The sequence below is a fragment of the Uloborus diversus genome, chromosome 7 (genome assembly GCF_026930045.1).
Source record: "Uloborus diversus isolate 005 chromosome 7, Udiv.v.3.1, whole genome shotgun sequence".
Classification (NCBI taxonomy): Eukaryota; Metazoa; Arthropoda; class Arachnida; order Araneae; family Uloboridae; genus Uloborus; species Uloborus diversus.
This window is the reverse complement of record NC_072737.1, coordinates 26,733,943-26,754,495: the sequence shown is the minus strand read 5'-3', so window position 1 is coordinate 26,754,495 and position 20,553 is coordinate 26,733,943. Positions and strand designations below refer to the sequence as shown.

Genomic DNA, 20,553 nt, shown 5'->3' with positions numbered 1-20,553 from the left:
GGCATTGAAAATATTCGCAAGTATTGTTTTTTTTTTTAAATAAGAAATCTTTTAACACGAAAAAATATCTCGGTCCCCTCAGTTTTGTGTTAAACATATTCCACCGTACTTTTGAGTCATGAAACTTTCTTTCTTCCAAAAATCGTTAATTTTACTCACTTGATGCAAATTTTTACCAGGGCACCATTTAGTGGTGAAGGTCACTATTAGAGATTACAAAAACATGACTGCTAAAAATAGATTCTTAGAAATTAGCAGTGTCCCAAGGTTGAACACTCTCCCCTACTAACTCAAAGGGGAAAAATAGATATAACCAAAATCTTTATCATGACTAGCATTAATTTCATAAATGTGATCTAATAGGCATGTCTTTACAAAATGTTCAAAAACAAAAGTTTTTGAATATTTGTTTAACCACTAAAAAAAAGAAAAAGTTTGTAGAGATAACGAATATTACCATTTTACAGGATAATTGCACAAAAAATAAATTTGCTTCAGAGATTTTATGAAGACCAACAACAAAATGAAAAATTGTGAGAGGAAAAAAAAGGTTATTAATTCATTAATTCAAATGGTGAAGAAAAAACTTTCAGTAACGCTACAAAGAACAACATTAATAATTACGGATATGATCATAGGAACTTAAATATAAGTGCAAGGGAATTTTTCATAACAATTCTATGACTTCATAGTTCATTTGATACATCTTTACTAATAATAAAGCTGAAAGTCTCTCTGTCTAGAGGATGTCTGGATGTCTGTGACGCTCATAGCGCCTAAACCGTTCGGTCGATTTTCATGAAATTTGGCACGAAGTGAGTATGTAGCATGGGGGTGTGCACCTCGAAGCGATTTTTCGAAAATTCGATGTGGTTCTTTTTTTATTCCAATTTTAAGAAAAAAACTATCATAAATTACGAAATTATCATAGCGTGGAACCGTAACATGGGCACAAGCCAATTGGCGAGATACGAAATTATCATAACGTGGAACTGTAACGTCGGTACAAGCCAATTGGCGAGAACATTCACCATACATTATTTGTAAATATACAAACGAACCAAAAGACCTTTAATTTTTCTATTACGGGCGAAGCCGTGCAGGTGCCACTAGTTGTAAATAAAACTGTCATTTGCGAAAATCTTTAAAAAAAAACATAACTCCTATGTTTTGAGGAATTTAAAAACAAATTATCACATTTCTGGACATGGACAACCCCTGCATTTGGATAAACTACACCATTACTTTTCAATTATTAAGTCTACTAAAAATGTAGAAAAGAAAAAAAAGGGAGAGAAATTACATCTTCTACGTCTATAAACATGAACTTCAAAAATTACAACTTCTGTAGTTAAATTGTAAGATTGGTGAAGCTACATTTGAACTCAAAAATTACATTGCCTGACTGGTGCGGGGCAAGCAGAAATATAAAACGAGTACATATTTTCATTTTTGCTCGCACAGAATAATTGAATCAAGGAACTTTTTCAAAAAATAAATTGGTATATTATTTGGAAAAAAAAGTTTTTACAAATTTGCTACCAAAAAAAAAAAATGTTTGGGCAGGCAAAAATTTTGTTTGGGCATGCATTTTACAGGCCAATATGCTGATTGCCATGCCAACATTTCAACATTTTTCGAGCTTTGGCCAATGAAGCTGCTGAATTGCAAAGTTAATTCTAAATGAAGTTTTTAACTTTTTCAATTATGAATCTCCAACCATTTGTTCAAAAATTAATTAAGAGCACCCAAAAAAATAACATTTTAAAAAGCAGTTTTTAAATTCAGGGTGAAATAGCAGGACACCCGCCGAAAATTATCAGATCCTTGATTTCCCATGCTTTAAAGTAGCCAACCAGACTAGATACTTCTACTGGCAGAATATAAATCAAAGACAAGAGACTGAGTGATTACCACTGATGTGAACATGCCTCATTGATAGGGCTGATTTTATTTGAATTCAGAAACATTTGCGCACTTATTTAAAAAAGAAATAAAATGTAAGCAATTGTTACGAATTTGGATTAAGTTGTGGGGGAAAAAACATCACATCAAATATAAATTTTTAGGAGAATAAATGAAAGGTTGCAATACTATATACTTTTTCTCCTCCTCAAATATACCAATACATAAAAAAATTAACTAAATAACATAACTTCTTGGTTTAAATACTCAAAAAGAAATATATTTTTTTCTATAATTTAAAGCAAGGCACAGAAGTTTTTAAAAAGTTGTAAAAATGAGAAAATATACCGCAGTAACATAAATACAGATTGACGCAATTTAAAGGTTAACATTAATGTTTCTTTAATATGAAAAAGAATATCAGTCTTACCTTCATTCGGATTTTGCGAAAATCTAGAAGGCGAAGCTGAGGAAGTTTATGAATGACATAATACCGATAGTACCTCTTAGAAGCCACAGGATTTTTCATTAAGCTGTAAAGAAAGTTGACAAGTACTTAGGCATCTTATAAACTCACATACATACATAAAACATAATTACATACATTAATACTCACATCAATACACAGATATATTATTTATGTACAAATAAATCTCTCATAATGTATATTTTGAGATTTATCACTGTTATATCCCACTGCAGTTATGCACTAGGGACGATGTACTTTAATTTTAACTTAAAATTCTGTGGACTCTCTAAAATATGGGCAGTTAAGAAACTCATGTATGATAACAACCAACACTATTATTATTGCTTATAACAATCTTCAACTTTGCAAGCATTTTAAGATATAGTATGAAACAAAATATAAATATGCAGAAAAGATGTATGATTCAAAATGAAAGACATTCAGTTGTTTAGCCAGCCTTAAAAATGACAGACACAAAAACAGTAAGAGTTCAGGAAAACGAGTTTGAGTATTGACTTTTTTTTACTGAATATATAAGTGTGATACACAAATAAAATGACCTACATCCGATAGCAAAAAATATTCATGGTGGAAAGATAAGAATGGCTAAAAAATATTTAATAATGCTGCTTGGTAAATTTGTTTGATTATTACAATATTTTATACACTGCTTCAAAGTTATAGCAATTATAAATTACCAGTTTTTAATTAATGTTCCTAGGTTGCTCCTGAGGTGTTGATTAGAGAACCACTTTCAAATGAATAAATCTAGCTTTACCAGCTAAAAATAATTTTTAAAACAAAATTTCATTATCATTATAAACATCGCAATTAATTTTTCTTTTTTTTTTTGGGGGGGGGGGGGGGAACATTGAAGAAATTAAGAATAGACATCAATGCACAAGGTTGTTACAAATGTAGAAGTTGCAAGATAGTTTTCCAAAAAATATTTTTAAGGAAAGGAACGGTCTTCCGAAATTATGAAAATTTCATTATTATTAGTACCTAGTTAGGATTATCCACAAATCATGTCACATTTTAAGGGTGGAGAGGGACTCATGAAATTGTTTGCAAACAAGGAGAAGGACAGGAAGAAATAACATTTCCGGGCTTATTGACCGCGGTCTAAAGAAAATCCAGACGTTTCGTCAAGCTCTGCGGCTGACATCATCAGTGAATGAGTTAGGTGTGACTGATGGACTACTTCGATCACTTTGGTATTTAAGTAAACCGCTGGTGAGTGCTGATTCCTGATTGGATGGCGTTCCAAAGCTGCTGGTGGATGCCGGTTCCTGATTGGGTGGCGTTCTTCTCGTGGATGGCAGTCTCCTCTGGTCTAACAAGTGTCACATTATTTTTTTGAAATAAGAAAATGCTGATGAAAAAGTGTGACATGTGACAAAGAAAGAGGGGTAGGGTAAGCATTTGTTGGAAAAAGTGTGGCATCAATTTCTATACAACTCCTTATACATCACTTCAAAAGTTGTCTATTAAAGTTGTGCAGTTTTATTTTTACATAATTTTCAATATTGTTTAACATATAGCTCATATTCAATGTCTCAGATCTCTCAGGAAGATAAAAAAAAAAAAAAAAAGAGATAGAGTTTTCGAGTTAATGAGCACCCAATTTTTCAACTGGATACCAAATATTGTTAGCTGCTTGTGAATAAGCCAGTTTCCGATATTTTTTTTAAAATAATAATCGTCATATTCACACTCCCTCATTACATAACCCCAATTCTCTACTCTTATACTTTTCCGTTTTCACGAAATATGGAAGAAACAAGCAAATCTTTCCAGAAAACGAAAATTTACAATATTACCTTAATTAAGCCCTGTCCCCCTTCTGTGACAAACGTTTTTTACATGGTCTAGAATGTTGTCGCAGTTGACTGAAAACGGAATGCAGCAGTAGACCCTTGTTTTTGCGTAGGGGTCACATTGCACAACAAGGAAACATAAATAAAGACTTAATTAATAGTATAGTGTTAAAATTGGGTTAGGTTCCTACTTCATTGTAACGATAGATAAATATATTGTGAGTTAAATGTAATTTCAATACATATTTACAATATGTAGAAAGAACTTGACTAAACTTGCCGCTCATATAATTTTTCTCTTTAGTTACTTGTAGGGCATTAACGCATCCATGATCATTTACATCACTTCCATGACGGAATCTTGATTCACTAACAAATCAGAAAGATCATTTGCCATTGCCAAGGAATGGCTCGAAGCTTGCAATGTGAAATTTATAGTTGCATGTCATCAATGTCCGTATCCTGATTCGTTTAGTAATTCTTTGTAACTTCTAAAAGCATTTCTTCCAGTAAGTTTTGAATTGAGTGAGTTAAATAATATTACTTATAAGAAAGAGCTCCGGAACAATTTGCAAAAAATGTCTCCAGCTAATTTTGCACAGCGAAACGCAGTTAATTGCATGTTATCTGCAACCTCAAAAGTTAGAATTTTGAAAAAGGGGGAAATTTTATCTGTTTGCTGTGTCGCATCCATGCAAAACAAAATAAAGACAACAAATGCTAAACTGTAAAATCAAATCCAATAAAATGAGGGTCTACTGTATACATAAATTAGAAACAACTTACCTAAGTGTGGTTAAGGTTTCAATAGTGCTTAAAGGATCTATATCACCAAGTTCTTGAATGTGATTATTTGTTAAAACCAGAGTATCAAGCTGTGGCAAACATTCTTGTAAATTTTCACCAATTCGGCTAAAATATTTGAATAAAATCATTACTATGAATAGTTTATTGCAAAAGCTATATGAAAAATGACGGATTTTATAACAAACTGCTTATTATTCTTTAATACTTGTGCATAAGTCAAATGGTATAACATATAAGGTTTGAAGTTGGAGTATTAAAATATACATGAGAAAAGTTTATGGAATTTACCCCTAATAAAATGGGAGGGGGGGGGGGGGGGGCAGTTGCAAAAACTATCAAGATTGAAATTTTTCAAATACAAAGATGGTATGTCTCAAATTTAGCTCTTAAATAAAAGCTCTTAAATAGAAGGAAAATGTTAAACTTAAAAATAAAAATCTATTTTCAGGGTGGCGACAGTAACTGTGAAAAAAAGTTCCCTGACTAAGTTCACCAAATTTCCCTGATTTACGTTGCCAATGATAATAGTTTCCTTGCTTTGGCCTACTTGAAAACCATTGCATATTAAATAAAATGCAGTGTTTAAAACATTTTAAGCTGTTAATTAAAAATATATTTTGAAAAGATGCTCCTTTTTTACTAAAAATAGTACATTAAATTAGCTACAAGAAAATGTTATAGGAAATCTAAAACAATTATACTTTACTTTCAGTAACTAGTTAACATTAGAATTCTAAAAAAATATTACAAACACCCAGAAAGATATATCTAATTATGATAAAACTAAAAAGTTTATATAGAAATAATTTTGAAAAACATTTTTAAGCAGTATAATTATTGCTGCAAGAATAACTAAAAAAAATACTTATGTACACAAAGTAACTCAATTTCAAATGGTTTTCTTATTTGTTGGGGGAAAAAATCTTACATTACTTTTGTAACAAACAACCTTTAAATGCAAAAAGAAACAATCAATTAATTTCAAAATATATTTATATGTATATATAACTTGATTTTAAAATAAAGGAATTTTATAGTCTGGAAAAAAAAAAACCTTTGTGTAATCTGAGGCGACAGCGAATAATACGATGGCCAAAAACGAAGTTCTCATTCAACATTCAATTTTAGCAATTAAATTAAAAATGCGATAAAGTAATAATTTTTAAGCTTTTATCTGTATTAATTTAAAAAAGAAAGATTTTTTCTTGAAATCATGATTACAGTATGCTAATTACTTCAAGACAATGAGTAAAGGCAAGGGAGCTAATGAATTAATGACGGCTCCCTCTTTGCCTGCAGGTTGTTTATGTTACGTAGCTTGGAACTCGTGAAAGGTAAATTTGAGCTACATAAAATAAACAACTCTACAGACACAGAAGCAATCATGGGAAGTTCATCCTCCGTTTAATAAGTTAAGATTCAATACTTTGACGTTGAGAAAAAAAACATGCACAAGTATGTGGCAGTGTATAATCGCACCTCATTAATTTTACTTTTTCTCAACAGATAATTGGCAGAAGACTCGTAGGAAATTAGGGTACTTAATTTTGCAAAGTAAAAAAAAAATTTTTTTTTCTTCATTTAATCAATTTTCCCTGAATTTTTGGTTATTTTTTCGAAATTCCCTGATATTCCCCTGATTTCTCCCTGATTAATAAAGTTCCCTGACTTTTCCCTGATCTCCCTGATTTCCTTGATCTGTCGTCACCCTGATTTTGTTGGTTAACTGAAGATATTCTCTTTATTTAAAAATAATTTATTTTTTATCATTAGGCAATGAGTAACAGTTTTTTTTTTTTTTTAACATGGGAAACTTTCATCCCTGGAGGTGGAAGGGAAGCAAAAACTTACATATTTCCCCACAATAGAATTCCAACATGAAAAAAAAAACCTACTCACAAATTCTCAAATAATTTTATGTTGTCTGACAGTTATTAAAGGCATTTACAATAAAAATCCAACAAAGAGAAAAGTAGGAAATACATGAACTATCTATACAGATGATTACACGGAAATTTGACTCTTGGTAATGAAAGATCAGGCATTGCAAATGCAACAGCTCAAATACAATATAAAGAATTGCTCTTTACAAATTTAATTGAAATATCACTTGATCCTTTTAATTTTCAACAATACTCCAAACTTCAGAAATAAAATCAGAAATCATTGATTTAAGGAAGTAGAAACAAAGCTATGCCTAACAGCAACTGTACCAGACTCTTCTAATGCACATTTTTATAGTTTAAAAGTTACTCATAATAAAAGAGCTGAATGTCTTTTGATTCAAAAGGTGAATCATCAAGAAGCTAAGTAACACTCTCGAGAGAAGTGTCTCTGTTTTAGCTTTTATGAATGTGTTCAATAACATTTGTAAGAGCAAGACAAAAATCATAGCTTTCATTAATTGCTCTGATCAAATTTTGAGCAAGGTGCTTCCTAAAAATTTTCAAAACTAAAAAATGCACCTTAATCCAATAGCTCTAAAACTGAGATAAAATCAAGTTATACATTCAAATATCCCCCCCTCTCTCTCTTTATACATATATAGTACATATTATAGTATATATATATTATATATATATTAGTTTTGCTGCGTTGCGCATCTATGGGCTCTTGGTGTGGTCATTTCAATATTTTTCACTTTTATTATATATATATATATATATATATATATATATATATATAAAGGTGACGGTGTTTCTTTCTTTGTTTGTACCCGATGGCCAGAAGACCCCATAGCACTACAGCCCTGAAACTTGGCACAAAATTCAAACATACCCCGGGGGTCTGCACCTTGATTTTTTTTAAAATTCTACAGTTTTTTTTTCTTTTCTCAAACGACAGCTTTTCTATACATAAATTTTTCATACGGGGTGCGGGACTTCCTTTTTGTCCTAGATGTACCCAGTTTTTTTAATTGTGTTGTTTTTCTGCTGGGGAGTTGAATCCTTTTTCGTATGGGATACGGGATTTCCATTTTGTCCTAGATATACCGTGATTTTTAATCGCAATTGCTTATCGCAGTGGGCGTCAAACTTGGCGCAAAAACAGGGAGGAGGGGAGTGGATTTTTTTTATTCAACGGACTTCCTTTAAATGCTTAGCAAGGGCATCGCCGTGCGGGTACAGCTCGTACTTTATAAGGAGAATTCAGAAGATTTCCTTCTCCAACATAATAACTTTAGAAGTATTTACTGCTTTATCCTTTGGCATTCATTCAAAGAGCTTAGAATGAAGATTCAGCTTCAGTTGAATAACTTGCTACCCTTTCTTAAACCCTTTTCACTTAATTCAATAACAAAGGTCACGAATCTCGTCAGAAATTCCAACAATCCTAAATACTCTTTTCTAGAAATCCTCATATCTCTGAAAGAAACTCTGCTGCAATATATATATACATTTGCTAGTATCTAAAGTGATCTGCAAGTAGCATGAGATACAGGCATAAAAATGCCAGTTTGCAAAAAAAAAAGCCAAACTTCACAAGGATTGAAAATAACCTCTATTAGAACCAGCACAGTTAAGTTATACATAAATCAGGATTTTATTAAATGCATTGCATGTTAAAATGCATAATAAAATTCATTAATAAGAAATTAAAAACTACCCAAGATTTAATAATAGCAAAAAATATATAAAAATCAGCAGATTAAAGGCAGGAAATGCTAAAACAACTTCAAACTTACAGAAGAAATGAAATATTTGCAAAATGCAAAAGGCACAAAATCTCCAATATGGCGTGCCATTTTTGGCGATGCAAGTGCTGTCATGTTTCTAATAGAAACCTATTTTCTAACTATACATATTTGAAATAATGAAAACTTATTTATACCACGGGTGCAGAATATGTGCGAACCATCTAGAGAAATTTTGCAGATTCATTTTTTTTTTATTTTTAATGTTCCGATTATTTTGTAAGTCTTTTGAATGCATTTTCTTTTGCATCACCACTCTTTATATTTTGATTAACTATTCGTAGGAAAATAATTTACATTTAATAATAAATAATAGATAGGATATTTTAACTAAAACTTACATGTATTTACTTAATTTACTTTTTAGATACCTAGTTCTACAAGTTACCAGTTCATTCTATTAGTTTTAAAGATGCAATTATTTTTTCAAAATTATCTATACCTATAGTAAGAGGAATGAATTTTTATCTCAAACATATATATTGTAAAATTTTGGGGGAAATTTTCATATAGATTGGGGGAAATGTTGGCAATAAAAACATTTTCTGCACCCCTGATTTAAACTATAGAAACCTTTTAAGAGTGACCTCTTCTCCCTATTTTCAGTCATGATTTTCACTGGATTTAGATCAATATCAAAAATAACTCTCAGAAAGCTTATTTCCGAGAAAACACAGAAAAAGTTACATGCCTGGTGATAATATCACAGCTAAATTTTAAAACAGAGGACCTCTGAAGTCACTTAAGATCAAGATAATATGCTGTGTATCTACATACAATATATTAATTTACACTTATTATTCAAATAATATGACCAGGAAGACTTTATAATGTGATATGAATTCGATGTTTTATATTAAAACCATTAAAGTCTGAAACATGAAAAGGTTACAAAGAATAAAAAGAAAAACAAAACAAAACTTCAACAGAAACCATACCAAACTCTATTATTATTCAGCAATAAACATTTTATTCTCTTCAACTGGGGAAAACCATCCAATTTTCGAATATCATTATCTGACAGATCAATGCAGTCAAACTGATCCTGAAAAAATAAATAAATAAATAATAAATAAAAAATAACTCATCAATTTGATTATCACATTGCAGCAAAGGAAAAACATAATTTAAACCTTAATATCAAAAAGCAAGGTATTGAAAAACAAATAAAAGTAAATCCAGTAAATATTCTCATAAGCTGATAATTACCAGATGTATGAATCAATGCGGAAATTTTAGCTATTTTTTAGTCTCTTTATTGAAGACTCATCACTGAATTCTTATGCTAGTTTCTCATATTCTGAGCCATCTCAGCTAATTTTATTGTGCATGTATTTCACATCTATTATTTTTATTTATTATATTTACAGTACATCTGCTACATTTCGAGTTTTCAAATCCATGACTTCTGCTCATAAATTTCCATGGCTTAGGGGATGCAAATTTTTTAGTAAAAAAACATATTTTTCATAAAAATTGTATGAGTTAATATTTTGTGAAAATAAAATCACAATTGAGTTTTGTTCTGCGCATATGTTTTAAAAAACTTATATTGAAGCAAAAATGCAATTTGCTGACCTACTAATTTAATAACTAAAAAACAATTAATACAACTTTCCAGTGTTTCATATTCAATTCAGCAATAATTGATTTTTATTTTTAATGGAACGATCAAAAATGTTTCACCTACAATGTTATATTGCATATATTATTGCTATGACAGGAGCAACAAACAGTTTTAAATCAGAAATTCTACGAAGGCATATCTAATAAAATATATAATATTAATCAGATGTATAACAATCTTGAAAAAACATTCAAATTAGTTATGTATTACAATTTTAGAATATGATAATTAAATTTAGTAGTAATTTTACTCTTACCAATGTTGCACCCAAATTTTCAATAACTCCAATTTTGTAACCTGTCGGAGAAAAACAAGTAATCAATTAGGGAAACAATGTATAGAACTCAAGTATTTAAAACAATGTACAAACTTGAAACAACAAGGTACTGAACTTAAAACACTTTTAAAAGGTAATTTTTAGAATCAATCGACTAGTTGATATCTATCTAGGAAACCCTTGCTTTCAATAATATATGAATGAGAAAAGTAAGAATCAATAATTGAAATGTTCTAAATATATTATTTTGCACATGATTTAAAATTAAAACCACGCAAAGTTATTACATCTATATATCTTAATTATTTCCTGTCTTCTTCAAATACCATGCAAATTTCAAATTATGTAAAATTTTAATATGTACATTTCACACAAAAATATACTTCTATGTTTTTTCTGATGCAGGTAACTCAAGAGAGAGGGAAAAAAATGTGTTTTCGAGCAAGAGATTTTGAAGCTTGATTTTCAAGTTAAATTGAGGTTTAGGTTTATAGAAATGAACCAGACAAATTTACAAAAAAAGTTGTATGAAAATATATAAAAAACTTTTCGAGAAAAAAAAAGAAAAAAAAAGAAAAAAAGAAAGACTTCTGAGAAAAAGAGGTTTATGCAGTTATATATTGTTGACATTAATCTCATTGGGAATAATTTACATTTTTCTAAGATAATTCAAAATGTTTTTCGCGTATGGTAATACAAAAAGTATCAAATTATTCAGAATTAAATTATGTGTAAATATTTTTTTTAGAAAATAGAAACTTTTTAAGCTTGACATTGACAGTCCTTGTGAAAAAGGAGACGTTAATCCAAGCCTGTATACTTATTTATTTAATCCACAAAATCTTTAAAGATCCTTCCGAGATACAATCTTTACTCTTCATATTATTTGTTAAAATCAAAGAACAACATTATTATTTTTTAATTAACCTCATGTATACCTTAGTATTGTGGTTTAATGCAGTTATTATTATTTTTTTTTTTGAGAATTTCGGTCAAGATCGTTATTCTTTAAGTTTAAAAAAAAACTTTGAGATTAAGCCTTGAGGAAGGAAAATGACAGTACTTAAAAATTAATATTGGGATTATGCATGCGTTTTCAAGCAAGAGAGAGTGCTTGCTATTTTTTAAACATGAGAAAGCAGTAACTTTTACAATATTTTTTTTTCCATCACGAAATTGTACCATTTAAATCTATGTTACAGAATGTATTATTTGTGAGATTTTTAGTTTTCATTTAAAACTAAAAGTTTAAATATATCTTATATAGAAATATAATTACACTATACTCTAAATCTCGTAAACTTTGATATAAAGAAAATTATTTCTCTCCTTGGTTTTGCCTATTTATCTAATGTTACTTTGCATTTTTATGTCAAAGATTTTTTTAATCAAAACCTTGTTATGTTGAACATTTTAGTCAAATATAATTTTTCCAGAAAAACCGCAGTTTATTGTCTTGAAGCAACTCGATGAATGTTTCCAAAAATTCCTCACACCCTACATTATTTCTCTAAGAGAAATGAGAGAGGGCTTAGGAATAATTTGGAGATTCCCCCCCCCCCTTTTTCACGCCATTTCATTGGACCTTTTGCCTATTTCTAGCTCTAAAAAGGGGAAATGAACAGAAAACACGTTTAGAGACACTGAGAAGGTGCAATCCTTCAACTTCTTTAGTTTCGAGGCTCTCTAAACTCGTTTGAAAATGTTCGGCAACTTTCTGATAATCCAAATCTTTGATAAGTTTAGTCGTGGTAAATCACGACATTTTGCTACTTCACAAGAACGTTTTTTTTCCTCTATTATTTTTGGCTCATTTTGAAAATAATAATTTTTGTTATTATATTAAGACTTCTTTTGAACTTTCATTACATGCTTCCCCCAAAGCAGAATACTACTGAATTTGCGACGTACGTCGCAGAACAGATGCCTGAGCTGCAGAACATTTCTGTTCAAATGTGAAAGGAAAACATATATTTTCTGTAGAAATTCTGCAAATTTCAGTGAAATTTCTGCAGAAACCGCAGTGCCGAAAATCTGCAAAAACCGCAGTGCTGAAAATCTACAGAAACTGCAGTGCAGAAAACCTGTAGAAACTGCAAATTTTCTACAAATATTTTCTAACTCAAGATAGAATTTTGCAAAAATTTAGAAGAAAATCTAAAATTCTCGCAAATTAGGATAATTTGGCAGAAAGCTCGTGATGTTGAATTCGATAAGTCCTCTGTAGGACTTTCCTAATCCATCCTTATCAACTGCAATTTTGGCCATACACGTATGTCTTAGAAACTTGCCAACATTGAAAACACGTCCATCGCCGGAAATTGCGTGTCTTGATTGAGATTTCAATCCCTTTGCATCCAGAAAATATTTCTATTATTAAAAAGTTTTGAAGTGTTTTATTATATGCAACCCAAACTGGACTCATTTTATTTATTATTTTAATAATTTATTTATTTAGAACCTTTATTTTAGTTACTCCTTCATGACGTGTAAAATTAACCAAAAAATGTGGTTTGCCACCTGAGTTTGGATTTTTATAAAATTTTGTATCTTTGCTCTTTCTGTGCATTTTAGAAAGTAAATAAACTATTTTTGGAGAATCTCCATCAATTTTGGCTTGACACCTTGTTAAAAGTTTTTTTGATTTTATAGTTTTCATGATCAACTAATTTTTCAAATCCAGTGCTCTTCAATTAGTCATTTGGTTGAAAGCTGTGATGTTTCCGGAAATATCTCATTTCCACAGAAATAAATAGCAACAGTCCAGTTTAAAAAAAAAAACTCCCATGTGAAACAATTTTGATTTTTGGCATCCAATTTGTGGGAAATGTCATGTTTTTTTGCGTATAATGCTTGAAATACTTGCAGAACAATTTTGGTCAAATGATTTTACGTTACAGGACATCCTAAAGTATTCTGCTTTGTGGCATCTTTCCACTTATTTTTAATGATTGTGACTAATTTTTATAATATTTAACAAGATTATGACCTTGTTATCTTGAAAACTTGATATATGAGATTTTTATTTACCATTCTTTCGATTTTGTGATTTCGAAAGTATACTGGGCTTTTTTGTGTCTCATTAAAATTTTAAGAGTCCTTAGACCTCATAGCACTGCTCACAATTAACTAATAAATGTTACAAAAGATTTTTAAAAAAAATATCGTTACATTTCACCACCTAAACAATCGTTTCTAGCAAATGAAATGTATACTTCAAACATAGAATTAATGTTAATGATATGGTATTGTACATTCAATTATGTTTGATAAAACTTAAAATGTACCAGCAGTCCTATCAAGCATATTGTAAAGCATTATTTTTATCCGTGTACTGAAATGTAAATTTAGAAGTTAGTAACATCTAAACAATGAAAAAGTAACATATTTTTTTAACATATTTTTTTAACACATAAAAATAAATAAATTGGTAAACTTGTAGTCAAACTAATAGAGAGTAACAGCTCTATCAAATATATTATCAAAACTTTTTCTCAAATTTTAAATACTAGTATTATTTTAAAAACAGCTTTATTTACAGTACTTACATACATACCTGTGAATGGCAGAAACTTTTCAGGTGAGCTCTGAAGATCCTGTAGGTTTTTATTAAATTAAACTTGAGAAATTGTATTTAATTTATTTTTTATCGCTTCACGACCAATGTGTATGAAATACAATAAGCTTTTATATGTAATAATATCTGATCAGACCAGTTTAAAAACTGATAACATACAATAAATATTTTCAAAAAGAAAAAACAGAAAAGAAAGAAAACTCTTCGGTACAAACATGGCCATCTCTTAACTCCAAGAATCTACAAAGAAAACTCTTTCAGTAACAGTCAAAGAGCTAAGAGAAAAACAGCTAAATAGGAATAAAATATACTAAATTTCAAATAATTAGTCATAATCTATGATTAAGAAAAAAAAAAAAACTGCTCAAAACATTTTAATGATGAATTATTTTTTAACCTGTCTAAAGTATTTTTTTAAGATCATGAATCGTAAGGTATGACAAGTACAAGTATTAAAACAGATAAATAAATAGGCATTGTGTTCATCATTTGATAGATTAGGAAAACAATTTTTGCAGGGCTGTACACAAGAGGGGGAGGGGTCTTAAAGTGCACACACACCCCCCCCCCCCCAAAAAAAAGTTCAGTTTGACATTTAAATATTTGTTTATAATTAAAAATTTCCAAAAAATATTGTTCCAAAACTCAAATGTCATTTCATATACGTATATTAATTGCATAAAAAACTTATAGTGAGTCAAGGCTGGTTTTCAAAAATGTACTACCTTCTGGAAAGCTCCGCATGAAAGTTTTTAAACCCTCCCTGAAATCATTTTCTGGTTATGGCCCTGAATTTTGGAGCTAATATTTAAACCAAAACTCTAATTAAAGAGGGGGAAGGGAGGGGGGATATTGTGTACTTTGTTACAGGTTTAAAAATTTGCAAGACTACTTTTCTTAGTGATGAAAACTTATGCGAATAGTTATTTTAAACACATAGGGTAACACGCCTAGTAATTGGCAGGTCACCAGTACTAATTGGCATTTCCAACAAAAATGTCATAAAATAAGATTTATATCACATGTTTTAAAAGTAGAAGGCTAAGTGTATCAACTGAATGTACATTTACTTTAAAGATTATAACTTCAATTTATGTTACTTAATGGTAGCAGTGCATAGGAAAGAGAAACAATTGTGGCTTGTGTCGAATCAGCCATTTTTGTTGCAAAAGCTTCTTCTCTGGCTTAAGGGAAGCATACCCATCAATTCATTAAAATAAAACTTAAAAATTTTTTTTAAATTTTTGTTGTCAAAAGTTTTGTTTAGTTGAAAGGTGTTACTTTGAGTAGGTAGAAGTAAATTTTTGCTCTTTTTGGTTTTTGAAGAAATGATGGATGCCATTTAGTGGTGCTTCAGTTTTGAAAGTTCCCAATAATTGGCACATGTGCTTATAGTCCCTAATGTGTTTGTTCAATGTGTCACTAGTGTAGTTTTTGATACTTTTGTATCAACAATATAATATGGGTTCTACTATTCATTTGAATCCTCCGGAATCTACTGTTAAATTTAAAAAAAAAGAAAAAAAACAGTAAAAAAAAATATGTTTGGCCATCACAGTCGAATAGTGCAACTGCAGAGAACTATTTCATTTTTTTATGGTCCCTTTGAATTACCCGGTTAATGTCCCTTTTTATCTGAAAACAGCTATAATTCGTATAATCAAAACTGTATGCCAACCGATGATACAGCAATATTCCTAATACATTTTCCCATGTAACATTCCAAATTTTTATCTCTCTAAAATATGTTTTTAATGTGTCAAAATGTATGATTTACCATTAATTGATGCAAAATTACCCACTTTAAATTAACATTAATTATGTTTTGAATGATGATGAAATTTGCATGTAATCAAAAAGGGAAAAATAAAGTGATTTTCCAGTTTTATTAACATGTGCCTATTACTGGATCACCAAGCGTCATACACTGGGGTATCAGGTGCCAATTACTGGCGATTTTGGTAAATTTTTATACATAAATTTTTATAAAAATTCAGTCGGACCTCCATACATCGAAGTAGCAAATTGCCGGAAAAAAATTCGATATACAGAAACGATTTTATTTTATCCTAAAAACATCCTAACACATTAAAATTAAAGCTAATTTTCGTGTATGAAACCTAATTTCTAGTTTATATGAGCATCAGATTAAATGAAAGTTAATAATTAAAAAAATAACAGAAATTACATTTTTGCTCCTTTATGCATCTTCATTCCTCGGCAATTCAACTTGATCCGCAACATTTGGGGATCTCGTTTTCACAATGTGATCGAGAGAAAAGTAAAAAATCAATCTGCTTAACTTGAATGATTTTTTCTGCAGCTAAAGAATAGGAATGATAATCAACAGACAAAAGAGATAACTTGAAACTGATTGAAGTTGCTGGTTACAACTAAGATTTGAAATAAACTTGAGGGAATTTAAGAACTAAAGAACGAAACAACGACTAATCTACACATCCCTCAACCTCAGATTCCTTATGAGTTTCATAGCAACCTTTAGTGAACATAATTTTCTCCCCTAACCTTCATTTTTCATGAGACAAACAGTATAAAGTGGAAAAAAAAAATGTTCGGATGTTTCGAGAAAAATTTGATATGTAGAGATTTTTTCGATATATAGAAACAATATAGAAATTTGCTGGGATTTCAATATATAGAAAATTTTGATATGTGGAAGTTCGATATATGGAGGTTTGACTGTATCTATTCAAATATTTTTGCTTTTAGTGAAATGAATAGATGCACAGTTGTGCATTCTTTGATACAAAAATATTTAGAAGTAAATATTTCTTCTCTAAGAAATGAAAACAGGTAAGTTTAAGGACAAACTCTTAAAGTGCCACTGGGGTTGTTACCCTTCCTTGATGGTAAAATTTTGTAACATGCAGGGGTCCCCACAGGGGGGGGGGGGGGATTATGGCGCAAGTCGCACCATCAGAATTTTTTTTTTGGGGGGGGGGGGAGAATTTTAATTTTTTAAAAATTTATTTATTGATTTACTTTTAAATCAAATTATTTATTTGATTTTATTCTGTTCATTTTACATTTCATTTATTTATTAGTTGCTGTGTGTGTGTGCGTGCATGTTATTGGTGCAGCACAGAACTTTCTAATAAAATAATAATTAAAAATAAATAAATAAATAAAATTAAAAAATAAGTATTTTTTTGAAAATAAATTGATTGAAAATATTTTTTAAAAATTAATTAAATAAAAAAGAACTAAAATCAAAAAAGGGAAAGAGGGTTTAGAAAATTGGGGAGGGGGGAAGGGAACTATGCACCATTGGGGAGGATGGAGGGATATCATGAGGGATATCGGCACCCCTGGTAACATGCCAAGTTAATGAAAGTTACATGCAATGACTGTAATAATTAGACAACATAACATATATATCATCCTCAATGCAGAATACTACTAAATTTGCGACATAAGTAGCAGAACAGAATGTCTGAGCTGCAGAACAATTCTGTTTAAATGTGAGGAAAACTTTGGAAAACAAATTTTCTACAGAAATTCTAAAGGTTTCTGTGAAATTTCTGCAGAAAATCTGCCAACATGGATTTGTCAGTTTTTTTTTTTTTTTTTTTGAGGGGTTGGTGTTCCCATTCTTTGAAGCCCCCCACCTATGGTAGGAAAAAAACGTGTTTATGCATTTAAAAATGAATTTGAATCTTTTAGAACAATATGATTGAGTACCTAAAACAAAATGAAGAAAAATAATTCACTCTTTCAACACTTTTTAAAAATTTGAAAAAAGAATACTATATTTGAGCTCCACAAGAAAGATTAAACAGACTTTTTAACAATTTTAAATTAATTCTTCTTAAATCTCTCTACTTCTCTATTAAATTGATTGGCAGGTCTCGATTACAATAAATGCGAGTTGGAAAAGGAAAATTTTCGATTGAACAAAACTTGAGATGTCAAATTTGGTGCATAGGTTTGGAAATCTTGGCGTCAAATCAATATTTTTTGTCTCAAAATGTAACGACAGCTTATTCCTAACCCTTCTTATTGATTGCTCTCTTTGATGTCGATTGTGCTAGACATGGGAGTAGCACATATGAAACACTTTTAAAAGGGAGGACGAGATATTTAGGCAGATACTCTGCCATCCCACCGTTCATTTTAGCCTCTTCAAATGCTAACTAGAACAAAACTATTTTAAAGTAATTTTGAACAAAATGTTCCAAAAATTTAGTTAGTACAGCTGTGAAAAGCAAATTTTGTACAGAAAATAAATAAAAACTGGATATCTCGAAAAATTTAAGCAATTGAATGGGTATTAAAGAAGATTCAATTTTCCGGGCCCCTATGCAATTGTCCCTCTCAGGCCCTGTTTATGATTAGCTTGTTTGTTTAACTGTTTATGTGCACAATATCCCTCAATATTCTTGTACTGTAAGAAAAAACCTAAAGCACTAGAAGTTAGCCTAACTTTATGTTTTGATATGAAATGTCACATGAAATAGTAAGCATATTCGAAAGAAAGGAAAAATAAACATCCAATATGACACAAAAAGGTAAAGAATATCGAAAAACTGCTTGGCAACAAAACAAATACCTCTCAAATCTAACTGACGATCCCGAACTGGATTAATGAACTGTGCGCTCATTTGTATCAATTCGGCAGTAAGTTTCACCATCTTGACACACTTTTACTAGCGATTTCCGATACGAAATTACAAAAATAGTCAATTAAACAATCCAAATTTCGACGCCGTTTACATGAAACGGCGACAGCGACAGCATGGAATGGAGATAAAAAATCAAGGAGACGGAAAATTGCAGTACAGCATTTCACTTCATTTCTCTAAAATCACAGGAAGAAAAAATCTTGAAGTATACAAGTGAAATACTACTGCACCATGCAATAAAGCTTAATTTTTGAAACTTGACGAAGACAAATTTTTAATTTTTCAGATAATATTAAAAGTAATTTGTGAAAGAAGAAGTACAATTTCTTGAATTTACTTCCAGAATCTGGCAATTGCATTACGGATTTGACATTGTTTACATTTTGGCAGAAATCGGGATCCGTGAAAGTCTCGATTTACATTTTTATGCCTTCCAATCTTCTTTCCTTGGTTTGGTTTAAAAAACAAAAATTACGAAACAGAAAGCATTGTCTTGCTCATGTTTCTGTAGTCCAGTATTAATAATCTCGTAATGTAGGTTTTATTTTGCTTATTTTTATTATGAATTGCAGTATAGACCACAAAAAAAGACCTATATCATCCAGGCTCTCACTAAGACTTTCGGAAATAAAACAGAAGAGGCAAAACGTAGCTATCAATGAGTTATCTATGAAATCAAGCTGTGCTGATAATTGTGATTTGTTAATAGAATGCTCTCAGAAACCCATAGGTAATGCAACTTCTAAAGTTGATGAAAAGTTTTTCTTCCAGCCTTGTATTGTGTTAGCAAAAGCTTTGTTGGGGAAAATTTTGGTCAGAAAACTACCAACCGGTGAGATATTGAGAGGTAGAATTGTAGAAACCGAGAGTTATTTAGGCAATGACGATAAAGCAAGTCATTCATATCAAGGCAAAGAAACAAAAAGGAATGAAGCAATGTTCTTATCTCCTGGTACAGCGTATGTTTATTCGATATATGGTATGTATTATTGTTTTAATATTTCTAGTTTGGAAGATGGATCCGCCGTTTTGATCCGAGCTCTTGAACCAATTGAAGGTTTGTCTACCATGAGGGAGTTAAGATCCATCAAACGAAATAATTCGGCTCTGAAAGACAAAGACTTGTGCAATGGGCCATCAAAGTTGTGCCAGGCATTGAGCATTGAAAAAGCTCTTCTGAACAAAACTGATCTGACTCGGTCAGACGATTTATGGATTGAAAGAGATTTGATCGCCCATGAGTTTAAAATCATCTGTTGCAAAAGGATAGGTATTGACTCATGTGGTGATGAGTGGGCGAATAAGCCGTTAAGATTTTATATTAGAGACTGCAAATATGTGAGTATAAGAAACAAAACCGCTGAAAATGAACAGCAATGTTAGTCGTTTTCTTTTTAATGTATCCCGTGCATTCTTAGATTTTTGTTCTTGTAAAGTGTAAGTATTAAATCTGCAAATAATTCATCTTTGCTCATTTATTTCATTTCTATGTTTTATTTTTAACAAACTGTAGGTTTGTTCTCACTTATTCTTCATATAAGTTGTATTCCTGTTGTTGTTTTCAATAATTACATTGTTTGTGAGCAATTGATTCCATCTCTTCCAGTGCTCTAGTAATAACTTTTTGGTTAGATGTATACAGTATAACTTTGATTTAATAATACCCCACTCATTGGCTTCCTCAATCGAATGCTACTGGTCCAGATTTGACTGCATTGAATGTCTATGCTCCGT

At 30.5% G+C, this 20,553-nt stretch overlaps 2 protein-coding genes across 2 annotated transcripts in view; one reads left to right on the top strand and one right to left on the bottom strand.

Moving 5' to 3' along the window:
• The window catches only part of LOC129225750 (U2 small nuclear ribonucleoprotein A'-like), a 37,746-nt gene extending 18,829 nt beyond the window's left edge, over positions 1 to 18,917 (bottom strand). The window contains exons 1-5 of the mRNA XM_054860248.1: positions 18,747 to 18,917; positions 10,579 to 10,619; positions 9,634 to 9,740; positions 4,981 to 5,106; positions 2,336 to 2,438 (exon numbers count right to left, since the gene is read on the bottom strand). Of these exons, the coding sequence (XP_054716223.1) occupies positions 2,336 to 2,438; positions 4,981 to 5,106; positions 9,634 to 9,740; positions 10,579 to 10,619; positions 18,747 to 18,828 (459 nt within the window). The 5' untranslated portion in view covers positions 18,829 to 18,917. The remainder of the gene's footprint in view (positions 1 to 2,335; positions 2,439 to 4,980; positions 5,107 to 9,633; positions 9,741 to 10,578; positions 10,620 to 18,746) is intronic.
• A 427-nt stretch (positions 18,918 to 19,344) lies between these two features.
• Positions 19,345 to 20,217, top strand: LOC129226543 (uncharacterized). The gene has a single exon (XM_054861153.1). It carries the CDS (start codon positions 19,381 to 19,383, stop codon positions 20,200 to 20,202), a length of 822 nt encoding a protein of 273 aa, XP_054717128.1. The 5' UTR covers positions 19,345 to 19,380; the 3' UTR covers positions 20,203 to 20,217.
• The last annotated feature ends 336 nt before the right edge of the window (positions 20,218 to 20,553 follow it).

Bases quoted from the DNA above. Each gene is read 5' to 3' on its own strand.
- LOC129226543 (XM_054861153.1), top strand. From the start codon at position 19,381: ATGAATTGCAGTATAGACCACAAAAAAAGACCTATATCATCCAGGCTC.